The sequence below is a fragment of the Portunus trituberculatus genome, chromosome 4 (genome assembly GCF_017591435.1).
Source record: "Portunus trituberculatus isolate SZX2019 chromosome 4, ASM1759143v1, whole genome shotgun sequence".
In the NCBI taxonomy this organism is placed as follows: domain Eukaryota; kingdom Metazoa; phylum Arthropoda; class Malacostraca; order Decapoda; family Portunidae; genus Portunus; species Portunus trituberculatus.
Genome location: NC_059258.1, coordinates 5290071 through 5305070, shown reverse-complemented (window position 1 = coordinate 5305070; position 15000 = coordinate 5290071). Strand labels below are relative to the sequence as shown.

The 15000-nt window shown below is 41.4% G+C and overlaps 1 protein-coding gene across 1 annotated transcript in view; it reads left to right on the top strand.

Annotated features, from left to right (window-relative positions):
• LOC123512674 (amino acid transporter AVT1B-like) overlaps nucleotides 1-10455 on the top strand; it is a 12158-nt gene extending 1703 nt beyond the window's left edge. Inside the window, exons 2-8 of the mRNA XM_045269168.1 lie at nucleotides 1781-1926; nucleotides 4605-4776; nucleotides 5642-5818; nucleotides 6798-7039; nucleotides 8143-8352; nucleotides 8786-8975; nucleotides 9627-10455. Of these exons, the coding sequence (XP_045125103.1) occupies nucleotides 1781-1926; nucleotides 4605-4776; nucleotides 5642-5818; nucleotides 6798-7039; nucleotides 8143-8352; nucleotides 8786-8975; nucleotides 9627-9786 (1297 nt within the window). The 3' untranslated portion in view covers nucleotides 9787-10455. The remainder of the gene's footprint in view (nucleotides 1-1780; nucleotides 1927-4604; nucleotides 4777-5641; nucleotides 5819-6797; nucleotides 7040-8142; nucleotides 8353-8785; nucleotides 8976-9626) is intronic.
• Nucleotides 10456-15000: the final 4545 nt, after the last annotated feature.

Sequence of the window (15000 nt, the reverse complement as noted above, 5' to 3'; positions counted from 1 at the left end):
CTCTTGCATTAGGGAGGTGGACAGAATGGCTCTGACGTTTGAATTAAAAGGACTTAATGAACAAATTTCTCTATCAGTGTTGTTGTTGTTGTGTTCCTGATAAGAGTTCTCACTTATCTATGACTCACCTGCGCCTTCAAGATGTTTATTGTGGTGGTGATGGTGGTGGTGAGAGATTAGCCCAGGTGTGGTGATAGTGGTGATGAATTGTGATGGGTGGTGGTGGTGGTGGTGGTGGTGGTGATGGTGGTGGTGGTGGTGGTGGTGGTGATGGATGGTGATGGATGGTGGTGGTGGTGGTGGTGGTGGTGATGGTGGTGGTGGTGATGGTGGTGGTGGTGATGGTGGTGATGGTGGTGGTAGTGGTGGTATTAGTGAACTTCTTATTGTTGTTCTTTTTGTCTTTTTCTTCCTCGTAGTAGTAGTAGTAGTAGTAGTAGTAGTAGTAGTAGTAGTAGTAGTAGTAGTAGTAGTAGTAGTAATAGTGACAGTAGTGGTATCATTATTATTATTATTATTATTATTATTATTATTATTATTATTATTATGGTATTGGTGGTAAGTGGCAGTGCAGCAGCAGTGGTGGTGGCAGTGGTGTTAGTGTTGTTAGCAGTGGTGGTGGTGGTGGTGGCATGGTGGTGGTGGCAGTGGTGGCAGCAGTGGCAGCAGCAGCAGCAGCAGCAGCAGCAGCAGCAGCAGCAGGTGGTGGTGTGGTGGTGGTGGTGGTGGTGGTGGTGGTGGTGGTGGTGGTGGTAAAGCAGTGGTGGTGGTGGTGGTAGAATGGTGAAATGTTGGTGTGGTGTGGTGGTTGGTTTGCAAAGTAGCAGTGGTAGTGGTGGTAGTGGTGGTGGTGAGTGGTGGTGGTAGTGGTGGTGGTGGTGGTGGTGGTGGTGGTGGTAGTGGTAGTGGTGGTAGTGGTAGTAGTAGTGGTAGTAGTGAGTAGTGGTAGCAGTAGTAGTAGTAGTAGTAGTAGTAGTAGTAGTAGTAGTAGTAGTAGTAGTAGTAGTAGTAGTAGTAGTAGTAGTAGTAGTAGTAGTAGTAGTAGTAGACATTCTCTCTCTCTCTCTCTCTCTCTCTCTCTCTCTCTCTCTCTCTCTCTCTCTCTCTCTCTCTCTCTCTCTCTCTCTCTCCCTCTCCCCCGTATAGCTCTTGACCTATGTACTCGTACGGGGCGCTATGGAGCGAAAGAGACAGCGTTGTTATATGAAACCTTATGGGGAGGGAGAAGAGAGGGAGAAGAAGAGGGAAGGGAGAGGAGAGGGAAGGGAGAGGGAGAGGGAAGGAGGAGAGGGAGATTAAGGGAGAGAGAGAGAGAGAGGGGAGGGTAAGGTTCACATCTTTGACAATCTTTACTCCAGAAATCTAATCTCTCTCTCTCTCTCTCTCTCTCTCTCTGACTGTTAGCCGTACCTTTAATTTCTCTACCTAACCAAAGAACCTTTTACTCTAATCGCATTGTTTGTTGCTCTTTCCTGTTTTCCTCCTATAAGAAAAGAAGAAGAAGAAGAAGAAGAAGAAGAAGAAGAAGATAAACAATAAACGAAAACGAAATAAAATCAAACCAACCAAATAAAATCAAACCAAACTAAGGATTCGGATGTTTGTCAGTTGGATTTGGAAAATTACAAAATGATCTAATAGTGTTTTAAAAGAATTAGGAATATTGTTTTGGGTATTTTAAAGGATTATAAATGCGTACACATGTTAACCCAACCCAACCCAACCCAACCCAACCAACCCAACCCAACCCAACCCAACCTAACCTAACCTAACCCAACAGGCAAGCGGACATGACAGACACCCCTGCAGACATGAAGGGAGGTGGATCCAGGAGCGGCCTAGGGTACGCCACCACGGCCTTGTTCCTTATCACGCAGATGGCTGGCGCTGGCTTCCTGTCGCTCCCTAAGGCTACAGCTAACACGGGTAGGTGTGTGTGTGTGGATAGGTGTGTGCAGGTGTGGATAGATGTGTGGAGGTGTGGATAGGTGTGGTAGGTGTGTGTAGGTGTGTGCAGGTGTGTGTAGGTGTGGATAGGTGTGGTAGGTGTGTGTAGGTGTGTAGGTGTGTGTAGGTGTGTGTAGGTATGTTCAGGTATATGTAGGTGTGTGTAGGTGTGTGTAGGTGTGTGTAGGTGTGGGTAAGTATGTGTAGGTGTGTGGAGGTGTGTGTAGGTGTGTGTAGGTGTGTGTAGGTGTGTAGTGTAAGTGTGTATGTTTGTATTAACCTCTTTGTATATACTCTCCAGTACCATGACACGTTTTCATATTCATTCTGGTGACTATTTGGTGATTTTATACAAGTGGGTATGTATAAGTGTGTGCAGGTGTGTGTAACGTTGCGTAGGTTTGTAGAGTGTGTATTTCAAGACATTTGTTCCAGTCTTTGCTAATTTTATATTGATCTTTAAAGGAACTGGCAATCAAGTGGGCCTTTTTTTTTTTTTTTTTAATCTTTCGCTGTTTCCCTCTTGACAAAAAATAAAGTGTGTATGTTTCATTAACCCCTTCAGTACCATGACGCATTTCCATATTCATTCAGGTGACTATATGGTAATTCTACACAGCATCAGAAACATGTGGGGGATTAGAATAGCAAAGACTGTGGCCATTAATCTTCTGACCGCCATAGACCCTTCCTAATGTAAATGAAACTGTCTAATCGTACCCAAACTCACGATAAAAATGCGTCCTAGTACTGAAGGAGTTATGTTTGGTTATATATCATTATGAATTGAATAGTGATGATAATGGGGTAATTTTTCACTTATGGTTGCGGTTATGTGTGTACTGTAAGTGTGTGAATGTGTGTGTAGGTGTGTGTAGGTTTGTAGTGTGTGTGAGGATGTATGTTTGCATTTAGTGTAGTTGTATGTGTGTTATGCGTTGAAAAATTATAAGAATGAGGTAATTATTTACTTTGGGTGTGAGTAGGTGTGTAGTGTAGGTTTGTGTAGGTATGTGTAGGTTTGTAATGTGTGTGAGTGTGTATGTCTGTAGTTAGTGAAGTTGTATATGTGTTATGAATTGAAAAATTATGATAATAAGGTAAATTTTTCACTTTTTGCTGTGGTAGGTGTGTAGCGTTGGTGCAGGTGTGTGTGTGTGTGTGTGTGTGTGTGTGTGTGTGTGTGTGTGTGTGTGTGTGTGTGTGTGTGTGTGTGTGTATGGCGTATTTATGAGTAGCATGTGTAATCCTTTAAGAAATCGCATGTAATCTTATTAAATCCCTTAAAACAGTATTAGATCCTATTGTAATCTTTCCGAAACCAACTGTGAACCATTCAAGTCCTTGCATACCTTGTTGGAGAACACTGCACACCTTTTTAACACCTTCAGTATTGGAATGCATTTTTTATCATGATTTTTGTTTACGTGATTAGACCATTTTATTGACGTTAGGAAAGGTTAATGGCGGTCGTAAGATTAATGGCCAGGGTTACTATCCTTATCCGTCATAACTTCCTGAAGCTGTATAAAATCGCCAAATAGTAAGCAGAATAAATAAGAAAATGCGTCATGGTACTGAAGGGGTTAAATCCTATTGTAATGCGCTTCATCTTTACCAATTCTTTCATACCCAGTTCCTAAACCTCTTAACACCCTAAAAACACTTAGATTCCTAAACAATCTTCTCAGATCTTATTGTAACGCACTGTATCCTCTTAAAACTAGTCCAGATCCTATTAAGTCCTCATATGACTCACTCAAACACCTGAAATCCATTTATAACCTACTTACACGCTCTTACACCACCATAACCTGTCTCAGTTTTTTAATTCCTCTTTTAACTCACTCAAACACCCTCAAACACTTTCAGAATCCACTCAAACCCTCACTAACCCTTTATAACCTGACCCAGTCTTCTTATTCCTTCTTATAATCTACTTAGATACCCTTAATCCCACATAGAGCCCACTCCAACCCCCTATAACCTTTCATAGCCTGCCCCAATCCTCTTTACCCTCTTATAACCGATCCGAACACTCTTTAACCCTCTTGGAACTCACTTAAACTCTCTCTAAACACTTATATCTTGTCTTTATCCTCTTAATTCCTTTCACAATGCAGTCAAACGCCTATAAACATATTAAACCCTCTCCAATCCCTCACAACTTACTCCAACACCCTTTGATCATCCTAGAACCCTCTCAAACCATCTCCAATCCCTTATAACCTAATCCAACACCCTTTAATCCTCTTAGAATTCACTCAAACCATCTCTAGTACCTAATAACCTACTCCAATACCCTTTAATCTTCTTAGAAGCCACTCAAACCCTCTTCAATCCCTCATAGCCTTCTCCAACACCCTTTAATCCTCATAGAATCCACTCAAACCATCTCCAGTCCCTAATAACCTACTCCAACACCCTTTAATCCTCTTAGAACCCACTCAAACTATCTCCAATCCTCATTAACCTAGTCCAACACCCTTTCATCCTCATAGAACCCATTCAAACCATCTCCAATCCTTAACAACCTACTCCAACATCCTTTCATCCTCTTAGAACACACTCAAACCCTCTTCAGTCCTTAATATCCTAATCTAACACCCTTTGATCTTCTTAGAGCCCACTGAAACCCTCTCCAATCCCCTGTACAGGCTGGCTGGGGGTGGTGATGATGCTGGTGTTCTGTGTGGGCGTCGGGTTCGCAGGCACAAGGCTCGGGAAGTCTTGGGTGATCCTAGAGGAGCGCTGGCCTGCCTTATATGCTGGAGGATCAAGGCAACCCTACATGGATATTGCCGGAGAGGCGTTGGGCAAGCCAGGCAGGTGTGTAGGGGGCGTACTGGAGAGTGTTAAGTGGGGTTTGAGTGCGTTGTGAGAGAATTAAAAGGATTAAGACAGGTTATGGAGTTTATAAAAGGTTTTAAAGGGTTCAAAGAGGGTCGGATCGGTTATAAGAGAGATGAAGAGGATTAGGGCAGTCTATAGAAGGTTCTAAGAGGGTTTAAGGGTATCTAAGTAGGTTACAAGGGTGTAAACACTTGAATGCCGCCTATAAATACTTGATTCCTATTTATATGCAGTCAGATCCTACTTAACACCTTAATCTTATTTTTGAACGCTTTGATTATACTTTTAAACACTCCAATCTTATTTCAGACACTTCAATCCTTTTTTAAACGCTCTAATTCTACGTATATATACCCTAATCCTCTTCCAAACACTTCAGTACTATTATACACAATACAATCCTACTTTTAAACACCCCAATCCTAATTCAAACAATTAAATTCTACTTAGATACCATACATCCTGTTCCAAACGCTTCAATCCTACTTGTAAATAATCCAATCTCACTTATAAATAATCCAATACTATCTATAAACACCGTAGTCCTATTCAAACACTCCATTTTTACTTATAAACACCGTAATGCTATTCTAAACACTCCAATTCTAATTATAAAGAACTTAATCCTACTCCAAACACTCCAATCCTACACATAAACAGCTTAATCCTATTCCAAGCACTACAATCCTACTTATAAACAACTCAGTCCTATTCTAAACACTCAATCCTACACATAAACACCTTAATCCTATTCCAAACACTCACATCTTACTTATAAACAACTCAATCCTATTCCAAACACTTTGATCCTACTTATAAAACCCCACATTCCTTCTTCCAGGGTGTTCGCGTTGGTGTGTGTGTTTCTGACCCTCTTCGGCAGCAGCACAGTGTACCTCATCCTTATGGCGTCCTTCATTGAGAATCTGGCGCCGGTGCTGTCTGTGTGCGAGTGGTTGTGTGTGGTGACCCTTGTGGTGCTGCCCTTCACTTGGCTAGGCACACCGAAGGACTTCTGGTGGGTGGTGGTGGTGGTGGTGATGGTGGTGGTGATGATGATTGTGGTAGTGGTGATGCTGGTGGTGGTGTGATGGTGGTGGTGTCAGTGGTGGGGTGTCAGTAGTGGTGGTGGTGTTGGTGGTGGTGATGGTTGTGGTGGTGGTGACGATGTTGGTGGTGGTGGTGGTAGTAGTGAGGAAGGGTTGGAAAGAAGGGTTAGAGACTGAGATGGAATAGTTGTTGTTGTTGTTGTTGTTGTTGTTGTTGTTGGTGGTGGTGGTGGTGGTGATGTTGTGGTGTTAGGAAGGGTTGGGTTAATTCTGTCTTTGGTGGTGAGTGTAATGGTGATAATTATCGTGGTGTTTAAAAATATCACAAGTGTTTCTAACAATTTAAATTCTTCTGTATCTTCACCGCCTCCTTCACCCACCCGTGCAACCAGACGTCACTAGAAAAGAGAGAGAGAGAGAGAGAGAGAGAGAGAGAGAGAGAGAGAGAGAGAGAGAGAGAGAGAGAGAGAGAGAGAGAGAGAGAGAGAGAGAGAGAGAGAAACTTTGTAAAAACCTTTATGAAACTCTGATTACATTTTGCATTCCTGTCTGATCTTTCAAACCTTCCTCTTCCTCCTCCTTCACCGCCTCCTTCACCGCATCCTTCATGGTCTCCTTCACCCACTCCTGCAGGCAGTCGACAGTCAAAACAATAACAGAACCCTTATGGAATCTCAATAATTCTTTGTACTTTCGTCTAACCCTTTATAATCTTGTCTAACCCTTTTTTCCCAAGCCTAACCCTCTATAATCTTGTCTAACCCTTTGCACTCTTGTTTAAGCCTTTGTACTCCTGCTAAACCCTTTGTACTTTTGTCTAACCCTTTGTAATCTTATCTTACTCTTTGTACTTTTTTTGTAGCTCTTTGCATTCCTACCTATATCTTCACACCTTCCTCCTCCTCCTCCTCCTCCTCCTCCTCCTCCTTGCCACTCCCGGTCTTCCAGGCAGGCGTCAGTGGTGGCGGCGGCGTCGACAGCGCTGGCGTGCCTGGTGATCTTCGTGGAGCTGCTGGTGGAGGCGCCGGACTATCCTGAGCCACACTACCCCAACCCCACCGTGTTCACCTTCGCCCTGGGCTTCGCTTCCATCCTCTTTGCTTTCGGCGGCGCCTCCGTCTTCCCCACCATCCAGAACGACATGGCGGACAGGGCGCTCTTCGGACGTAGCGTTGTCGTTGCGTTCTTCGGTCAGTGGTGGTGGTGGTGGTGGTGGTGGTGGTGGTAATAACAACAGTAATTAGTAAAGGGCAGTGTGGTTATAGGGGAATCTATTGTACAGTTGTATTTGTACTTTATAATTGTATTCAATCATCTTACAAGAGTATCTGAACCTTTATAACCGAACCCAATCTTTTTTAATAATATCTAGTCCTTTATAATAACATGTCAGCATTTATAATAGTATGAAATCCTTTAAAACTCTTCCCTTCCCTTTTCAAATCCAAAGTAATTGTATCCAATCCTTTTTATAATTCTATTCCATTCCGTATTAGTCCACCTCAGTAGTTCTCAAATTGTGTTCCGCGGAACCCCAAGGTTCCTTGAAGACCTTACAAGGGTTCCGTGGCAACAATCTATATGTTTGACAAAACCTTACTTTTATTTATCAATAGGAACAGGAATGGATGAAATTAAATATGAAAGAGATGAAATCATTTGCATTTTAGCAGAGAGAGAGAGAGAGAGAGAGAGAGAGAGAGAGAGAGAGAGAGAGAGAGAGAGAGAGAGAGAGAGAGAGAGAGAGTGACTATATGAAGTCCTTCAATTTAGCGCCAGTAATTACATGTGGAGGGTTCTACGTACCTATATTGGGTGAAAGGTCTGTAGGAGGTTCCGCCGAATACCGGAAGTGCGAAAGGGTTCTGTAAGTTTGAAAAGTTTGAGAACCACTGCTCTACCTTACACTTTAAAACTCAGGCCAACCTTACCTAATCCCCTGTAATCCAATCCAATACTCATCAAGCTTACCCACTCACTTGTAGCAGAATGTAACCTTTTGAAATCCACCTGAACCCTTTATAACCCTTTAAAACCCAGCCCAACCCTTTACAACACTTCCAAAGCAAACCTAACATTTTAAAACCCAAGCTAACTTTTCATAACCCTTTAAAACACCTACCAAACGCTTAAGAAAACCAACTAAAATCAGACTTAACCCTTTGAAACCCAACCTAATCCTCTATTACCCTTTAACATCCAAACAAACCCTTTAAAATCTTATCTAATTCTTTAAAATCCAAGCTAATCATTATAACACTCCCAAATCCTCTGTCAACACACTCCCTTACAGGCCTGCTATTAATGTACCTGCCGGTGGCCATCACGGGGTACACTGTGCTGGGAGACGCTGTGAAGGACAACATTCTCCTTAACGTGGAGACGAAGAAGGTAGTGATCAAGGTGGCAATAGTGATGGAGGTGTTGAATCTTGCTGGTACTTACATCATTACCTGCAATCCCGTTTACCAGGTGTTTGAGGAGCAGCTGAAGATTGAGAAAGGTAAGGTGTGGGTTTGGTGCGTGCTTGTGTGTGTGTGTGTGTGTGTGTGTGTGTGTGTGTGTGTCTTTGGTTGGGTGTGTGTTGGGGAAGGCTTGGGTTTGTTTCTCTCTCTCTCTCTCTCTCACCTTTTCGTAACTAAAAACCACCAAGAAACAGCAAATTTTTAACCTTTTATTCATCTCTTTAAACTTTTTCACACTTCTGCACCACACATTTCAACCCTTTCCCACATTTTAACACCAATTTCTCACTCCTACAACCCCCAAAAACACAAAAACCCCATAACATGAACACACGGCATTAATACGCACCGAATTTCCACCACACGCATCCTTAACACCACAAAAACCCTTATATTTCACCTAATCGCACCTCAACACAACGCAATCGGTAAAAACAGCCTTGATAACAACACAACACTTCTCTCCTGCAGGTTTCGGGTGGCGTCGCTGCGCACTGAGGTCTTGCATCGTGGCGGCGCAGCTAGTCCTGGGTCTCGCTATCCCGATGTTTGACAAGATTCTGAATCTAATAGGAGGATCGACCGTGACTGCTTGCACCTTCCTCCTCCCTGGGATTTGTTACCTGAGGCTGACTGACAAGAAGGGAGACTGGCCAGAGAGGTGAGTGACTACAGATGACTGTTTTAGAGGTTAATGTTATGAATTTATGGAGAAAATGATAGAGGAGGATGAAAAATGCAGTTGTTAATTCTTGTCTTCTTTACTTACTTATTTATTTATTTTTTTTGAAGTAGAAATATTTGGAAATGATATTCAGTGTTTCTATTATTGTTTTCAGTTATTTGTTTTTATTTATCTAGGTTATATTTGGTTAGTGAAGGAAGGTTTTCTCTGCTTTCCCTGTGTGTTTTCCTGCTTCGTGTGTGACATTAGTAGAGAGAGAGAGAGAGAGAGAGAGAGAGAGAGAGAGAGAGAGAGAGTAGTGAGGAGTTACGGAGACACAAATGAGGAAGGAAAAGGACAAAGAGGAAAGAAACGACGAAAACACACGCAAGCACGCACACACACACACACACACACACACACACACACACACACACACACACACACACACACACACACACACACACACACACACACACAGAGAGAGAGAGAGAGAGAGAGAGAGAGAGAGAGAGAAAGGACCTAATCCAAAAATTTTTCCCTTTTTTCCTCTTTTTCCCTTCCTAACACCTATTTTCTCTCTCTCTCTCTCTCTCTCTCTCTCTCTCTCTCTCTCTCTCTCTCTCTCTCTCTCTCTCACCCTCCCAGGTTTGTGCCGCTGTGGGAGAGAACAGCGCTGATTCTGACGATCTGCGTGGGTGTGGTGGGCGGCGTCGTGTCCACTATATCAGCAGTGTTGGATATCATTAACCCAGATTCAATGGGGCAGTCTTGTTTTGCTGATTTCCACCCTGTTCAGACCGAGTAGAAGGTGACGGTGGCAGTTGAGTGGGTGTGTGTGTGGGTGTAGGTGTGTGGGGAGGGTTGGGGAGGGTGTGGTGTGTTGGAGGGTAGAGGTGGGAGGGCAGGAAAGGGAGAAGGGTAGGTAGAGAAGGGAGGGAAGAAGATAGAAGAGTAAATTGATAGTATGGTACATTATTTGCTACTACTACTACTACTACTACTACTACTACTACTACTACTACTACTACTACTACTACTACTACAGTGTTTTTTCTATATAAACTTGTTATTCTAAGTTAAACCTCTCTTATGTTAGAAATAGAGGAGAGACTTCATTATACCAATATTATTAAGTATTATACAACTAACATTAATAAACTCAACCTAATTCAACTTAAGCCAACATATCTTAAACATTTTTTCATATATATCTTTAGGCCATCTTTCTACTTTGTCACATTATTTTCTTATATATTTAATTACTCTGTTTTAATTGATTACTTGTAGGCCTGTGATGAAAATAGGGAAAGGCAGGATAGAGTATGTTTTCTTATTATTCTTTTGCACTTTTATAACTTCATGCTAAGTTTTGGAACATTCTGCATTGTATAATTAGTTGTGGACGAGAGAGAGAGAGAGAGAGAGAGAGAGAGAGAGAGAGAGAGAGAGAGAGAGAGAGAGAGAGAGAGAGAGAATAAAAATAAAGACCATTTCTCCATCCTCTCTATCTAATATTTGTTCAAAGTTAGTGAATTTACTTTTCTGACCTAAATTTGTGAAAAAAAATCCCTTTGATCTCATGAACAGTATTCTGCAACACTGCTCCACTGCTCTCCACAGGAAGGACTCTACACAATTCATGTCACACACGTGTTATCAAGGCTGTTTTTACCGTTTTGGCGACAGATTAACAAGATTTCTGCATCAATAAGGAAGAAAAGCACTCAAAAGCATTCTTGGAAACACGATTACCTGTCTAATTGAAGTGACACTAGTTTTTAAGAGTGTTTTTTTTTTTAGCGTATTATTGAAAAATTAACATCATAATCTTGGAAACAGCTTGAAGACAGGCTATTTACTTTTGAAAGGGTCTAGTTGAAGAGATGATGGTTTTCAAGAGTTTTACGGTTCTAGTGACAGATGAACAAGAATTTGGCATTAGTAAGGAGAAACACTTGAGAAACATTATCTACTTTAAAAGGGTCTAGTTGAAGTGATAAAGGTTTTCAAGAGAAACACTTGAAAACTCTTCTTACCAATTTTTGAAAGGCTCTAGTTGAAGCGATGAGGTTTTCAAGGATGCTTTGACGTTTCTAGTGACAGATTAACAAGATTTCTGCATTAGTAAGAAAAAAAAAAAAAAACGTTTGAAACCATTACCTATCCACTTTTGAAAGGGTCTAGTTGAAGTGATAAAGGTTTTCAAGAATGTTTTTTATGGTTCTAGTAACAGATTAACAAAATTTCTGCATTAAGGACAAACACTTGAAAACTTTACCTATTTTTGAAAGGGTCTAGTTGAAGTGATGATGGTTTTCGAGAGTGCTTTTATGGCTCTAGTGACAGATTAACAAGATTTCTCCATTAATAAGAACAAACACTTGAAAACACTACTTACTTTGAAAGGCTCTAATTGAAGTGATAAAGGCTTTTAGGAGTGTTTTTTACGGTTTTAACTAAGATTGCTGCATTATTAAAGAGAATCACTTGGAAACAGTCTTAGAGTGATGCGGGTTTTTAAGAGTGTTTTTATGGTTCTAGTAAGAGAATAACAAGTTTTCTGCATCAATAAGGAGAAACACTCTTGGAAACACAGTTATCTACTTTTATTCTACTTTCAAAAGGTCATAGTTGAAGTGGCAAAGGTTTTTAAGGGTGTTTTTACCGTATTTGTGAAGGATCATTCCGCTTTCTACATTATTTACAGGAGAAACACACTTGACAACCTGGCTAATCCCCTCTGTGACCTTGGGAAAGCAATAGTGGTGAGATAAAGAAGGAGAGAAAGAAAAGAGAAAGAGCGAGAGAGCAATTCATTTCACAATACGGGGTTTCTTGAGACTGGGAATATATTTCTAAACCACACCTCTAATATAACACGCCCAGTATTCTGAAACGCTTTCTCTCTCATCATCACTGCTTTCCAAAGACTCCAGTTAAAGATACTCGTGTCTTAAGAATATTTGTACAGTTCTGGTGATAGATTGGCAAGATTTATAGTGTATTAGAAGGAGAAATTGTCTTAAAACCAGGTTAGTTGTCCTTGTGGCCTTGGAAAATTGTAGTGAGAGGGGAATGCGTTTCTGAATACAAGAGACACATTGATCTAGCGTTGTGTGGGGGACGAGAGCGAAGCGAGGCGAGGTCAGGAGAAGCAGAAACACTCATAATATTGGCAGACTCTCCAGGCTGTCACGATAAACTAGCATTTCAAGGAGAGAGCAAAGATGTATACCATCCTGACCTTATTTCTCTGTGGTAAAGAAGTGCTGCGAGGAAAGACTACTTTATGGTGACGTGGGGCTATAGATTGCTGTCTCTGTTGGTTAAGCCTTCAGAGTAGAAAGTAAAGCGGTGCAGGAAAGCTAACAGACCCACACGTGCAAGCCCCATTACTACTACCACCAACACTGCCACTCCTCCTCCTCCTCCTCCTCCTCCTCCTCCTCCTCCTCCTCCTCCTCCTCCTCCTCCTCTCCTCCTAATCCTCCTACTACTACTACTACTACTACTACTACTACTACTACTACTGCTACTGCTGCTGCTGCTGCTGCTGCTGCTGCTACTGCTACTACTACTACTACTACTACTACTACTACTACTACTACTACTACTACTACTACTACTACTACTACTATAACAACAACAACTACTACAACAAAAACAACAAATACAACAACAACAACTACTACTACTACTACTACTACTACTACTACTACTACTACCACTACTACTACAACAACAAAGAGGCCATCCATTCACACGTGTAGTCTGTTCACGACATAGAGACAATAAACAATAAATCGACAGGTAATAAAATAAATAAACTAATCAAGATGTATTTTACTAGTCACATTTTCCACCACCACCACCACCACCACCACCACCACCATCATCATCATCAGGCTCTACAAATTTTCCTTCCTAAGTTTCCTCAGCCTGTATCTGTGTCAGCTGTCTGTCTGTCTCTTGCTTTTCTATCGCCTCAAGTTCTTATCTTCTCTCTTTTCGTCTCTCCTTTTCTCTCCCGTCTTCTTTTTTCCCCGACAGGAAATTTGGAGTAAAAGAAGGAGGAGAAAGAGGAAGCGGAGGAGGTGGAGGAGGGAAGAGGAGGAGGAGGAGGAGGAAGAGGAGGAGGAGAAGGCGAAGAGGTGTGAAAGGAAAGAAAGATGAAAGAGAAGAGAAAGTGTTTGTTTTGATCAGGTTAGGTTAAGTTATATAAGGTTAGGTAAGGTTTGGTTAGGTTAGGTAAGGTTAGGTAAGGTTAGGTAAGGTTAAGTAAGGTTAGGTTAAGTTATATAAGGTTAGGTAAGGTTTGGTAAGGTTAGGTAAGGTTAGGTAAGGTTAGGTTAAGTTATATAAGGTTAGGTTAGGTTAGGTTAGGTTAGGTTAGGTTAGGTTAATTTTACATTATTGTTGTTTTAGTTTGGTGTGTTTCCCTTCCATGTCTTTCCTGCTCACTAATTACTTTGATTGCGTTTCTTTTTGTGTAACATTTGTCTAGTTCGTCACATTTGTTGATAGTTTCCCTTTTTCTCTCATTCTTCTTAGCTTCGTCTGAATATTTCGATTTTTTTCTATTTTCTTTTCTTAATCACCTTCATTATCTTTTTGAATTTACATTTTCCTTCCTCTGAATTATGAGGTATTTTTAAGTTGCGTTAGGTTAGGTTAGGTAAGGTTAGATTAGGTTAGCTTAAGTTAGATAGGTATAAATTAGATAAGATCAGGTTTATTTAGGTTAGATTAGGTTGGGTTAGGAAAGGTTACGTGAGGTTACAATAGGTTAGGTAACGTTAGATTAGGTATAGATTAGAAGAGATTAGGTTTGTTTAGGTAAGGAAACGTTAGATTAGATAAAGCAAGTTGGGTTACTTAACAATTCTTTCATCTCTCTCATATCTCACCTCACCGAAGTAGTGTGGTCCTTCAGACGATGGCGAGAGAGAGAGAGAGAGAGAGAGAGAGAGAGAGAGAGAGAGAGAGAGAGAGAGAGAGAGAGAGAGAGAGAGTCAATCTTTCCCTGTTAAAAAAAAAAAAAACGGTCTTTCATTACCACACACTACCTTCAATTGTCATTTCAGTAACCACGCAGCTCTTACTCACTTCCTACATCTCTTTCACTTGTCATTTCAACATACAAGCAGCTCTTCCTCACCTCCATCACTTCTTTCACCTGTCATTTCAATATACACGCAAGTCTTCCTCCACCTCCTATTTGTTCTTCCTATTCCATCCATTTCCTTCAATTGTTCTTCTTCACTTCCATCCATTTCCTTCAATTGTTCTTCTCACTTCATCTATGTACTTCTCTCTTTGTCTCTCTTGCTCTGCTATTCGACAAATATTCTTGTTAATCCTTTCATTACTGGGACGCATTTTTATGGAGTTTGTGTGTGATAGGACGATTTTGCTTACATTAGAAAGGGTTTATGGAGGTCAGAAGATTAATGGCCAGAATCGTCACTATTTTAATCCCCACATAAGTTTCTGAAGCTGTATAAGATCAGTGAATAGTAAGCAGAATGGATATAAGAAGACGGCATGGTACTGAAGGGATTAAACTCTACATAACTTCAACAACACGGTAAACTCAACACAAAACACTACACCTCCCCTAATTATTGAACAGGTGTGGCCAGGCAGGTGTGGGAATCCAAAACAGGTGAACTAAAGCATTTACACAACCACACCTGTAATCTTTAAGCGGACCTTTTTAATTAACTTGTTTACCTTGAAGCACGCTTATCAAAGGACATGACGAGAGTATGTTAGGAACGGGAGGGAGGTTGAGGGGCTGGGGGGATAGGAGGCGCAAGGGATCCTGGGTAAGTGGGTGGGGGGAGATGGGGGAGAGACGGGTACCTATCTTTTATCTATAGGGAGAGAGAGAGAGAGAGAGAGAGAGAGAGAGAGAGAGAGAGAGAGAGAGAGAGAGAGATTAGACAGGTGACAGTAATAGACAAGGACAAGTGAGATTGGGATATTTGAAGTACTTAGTCATGGTGTGTGTAGGTAT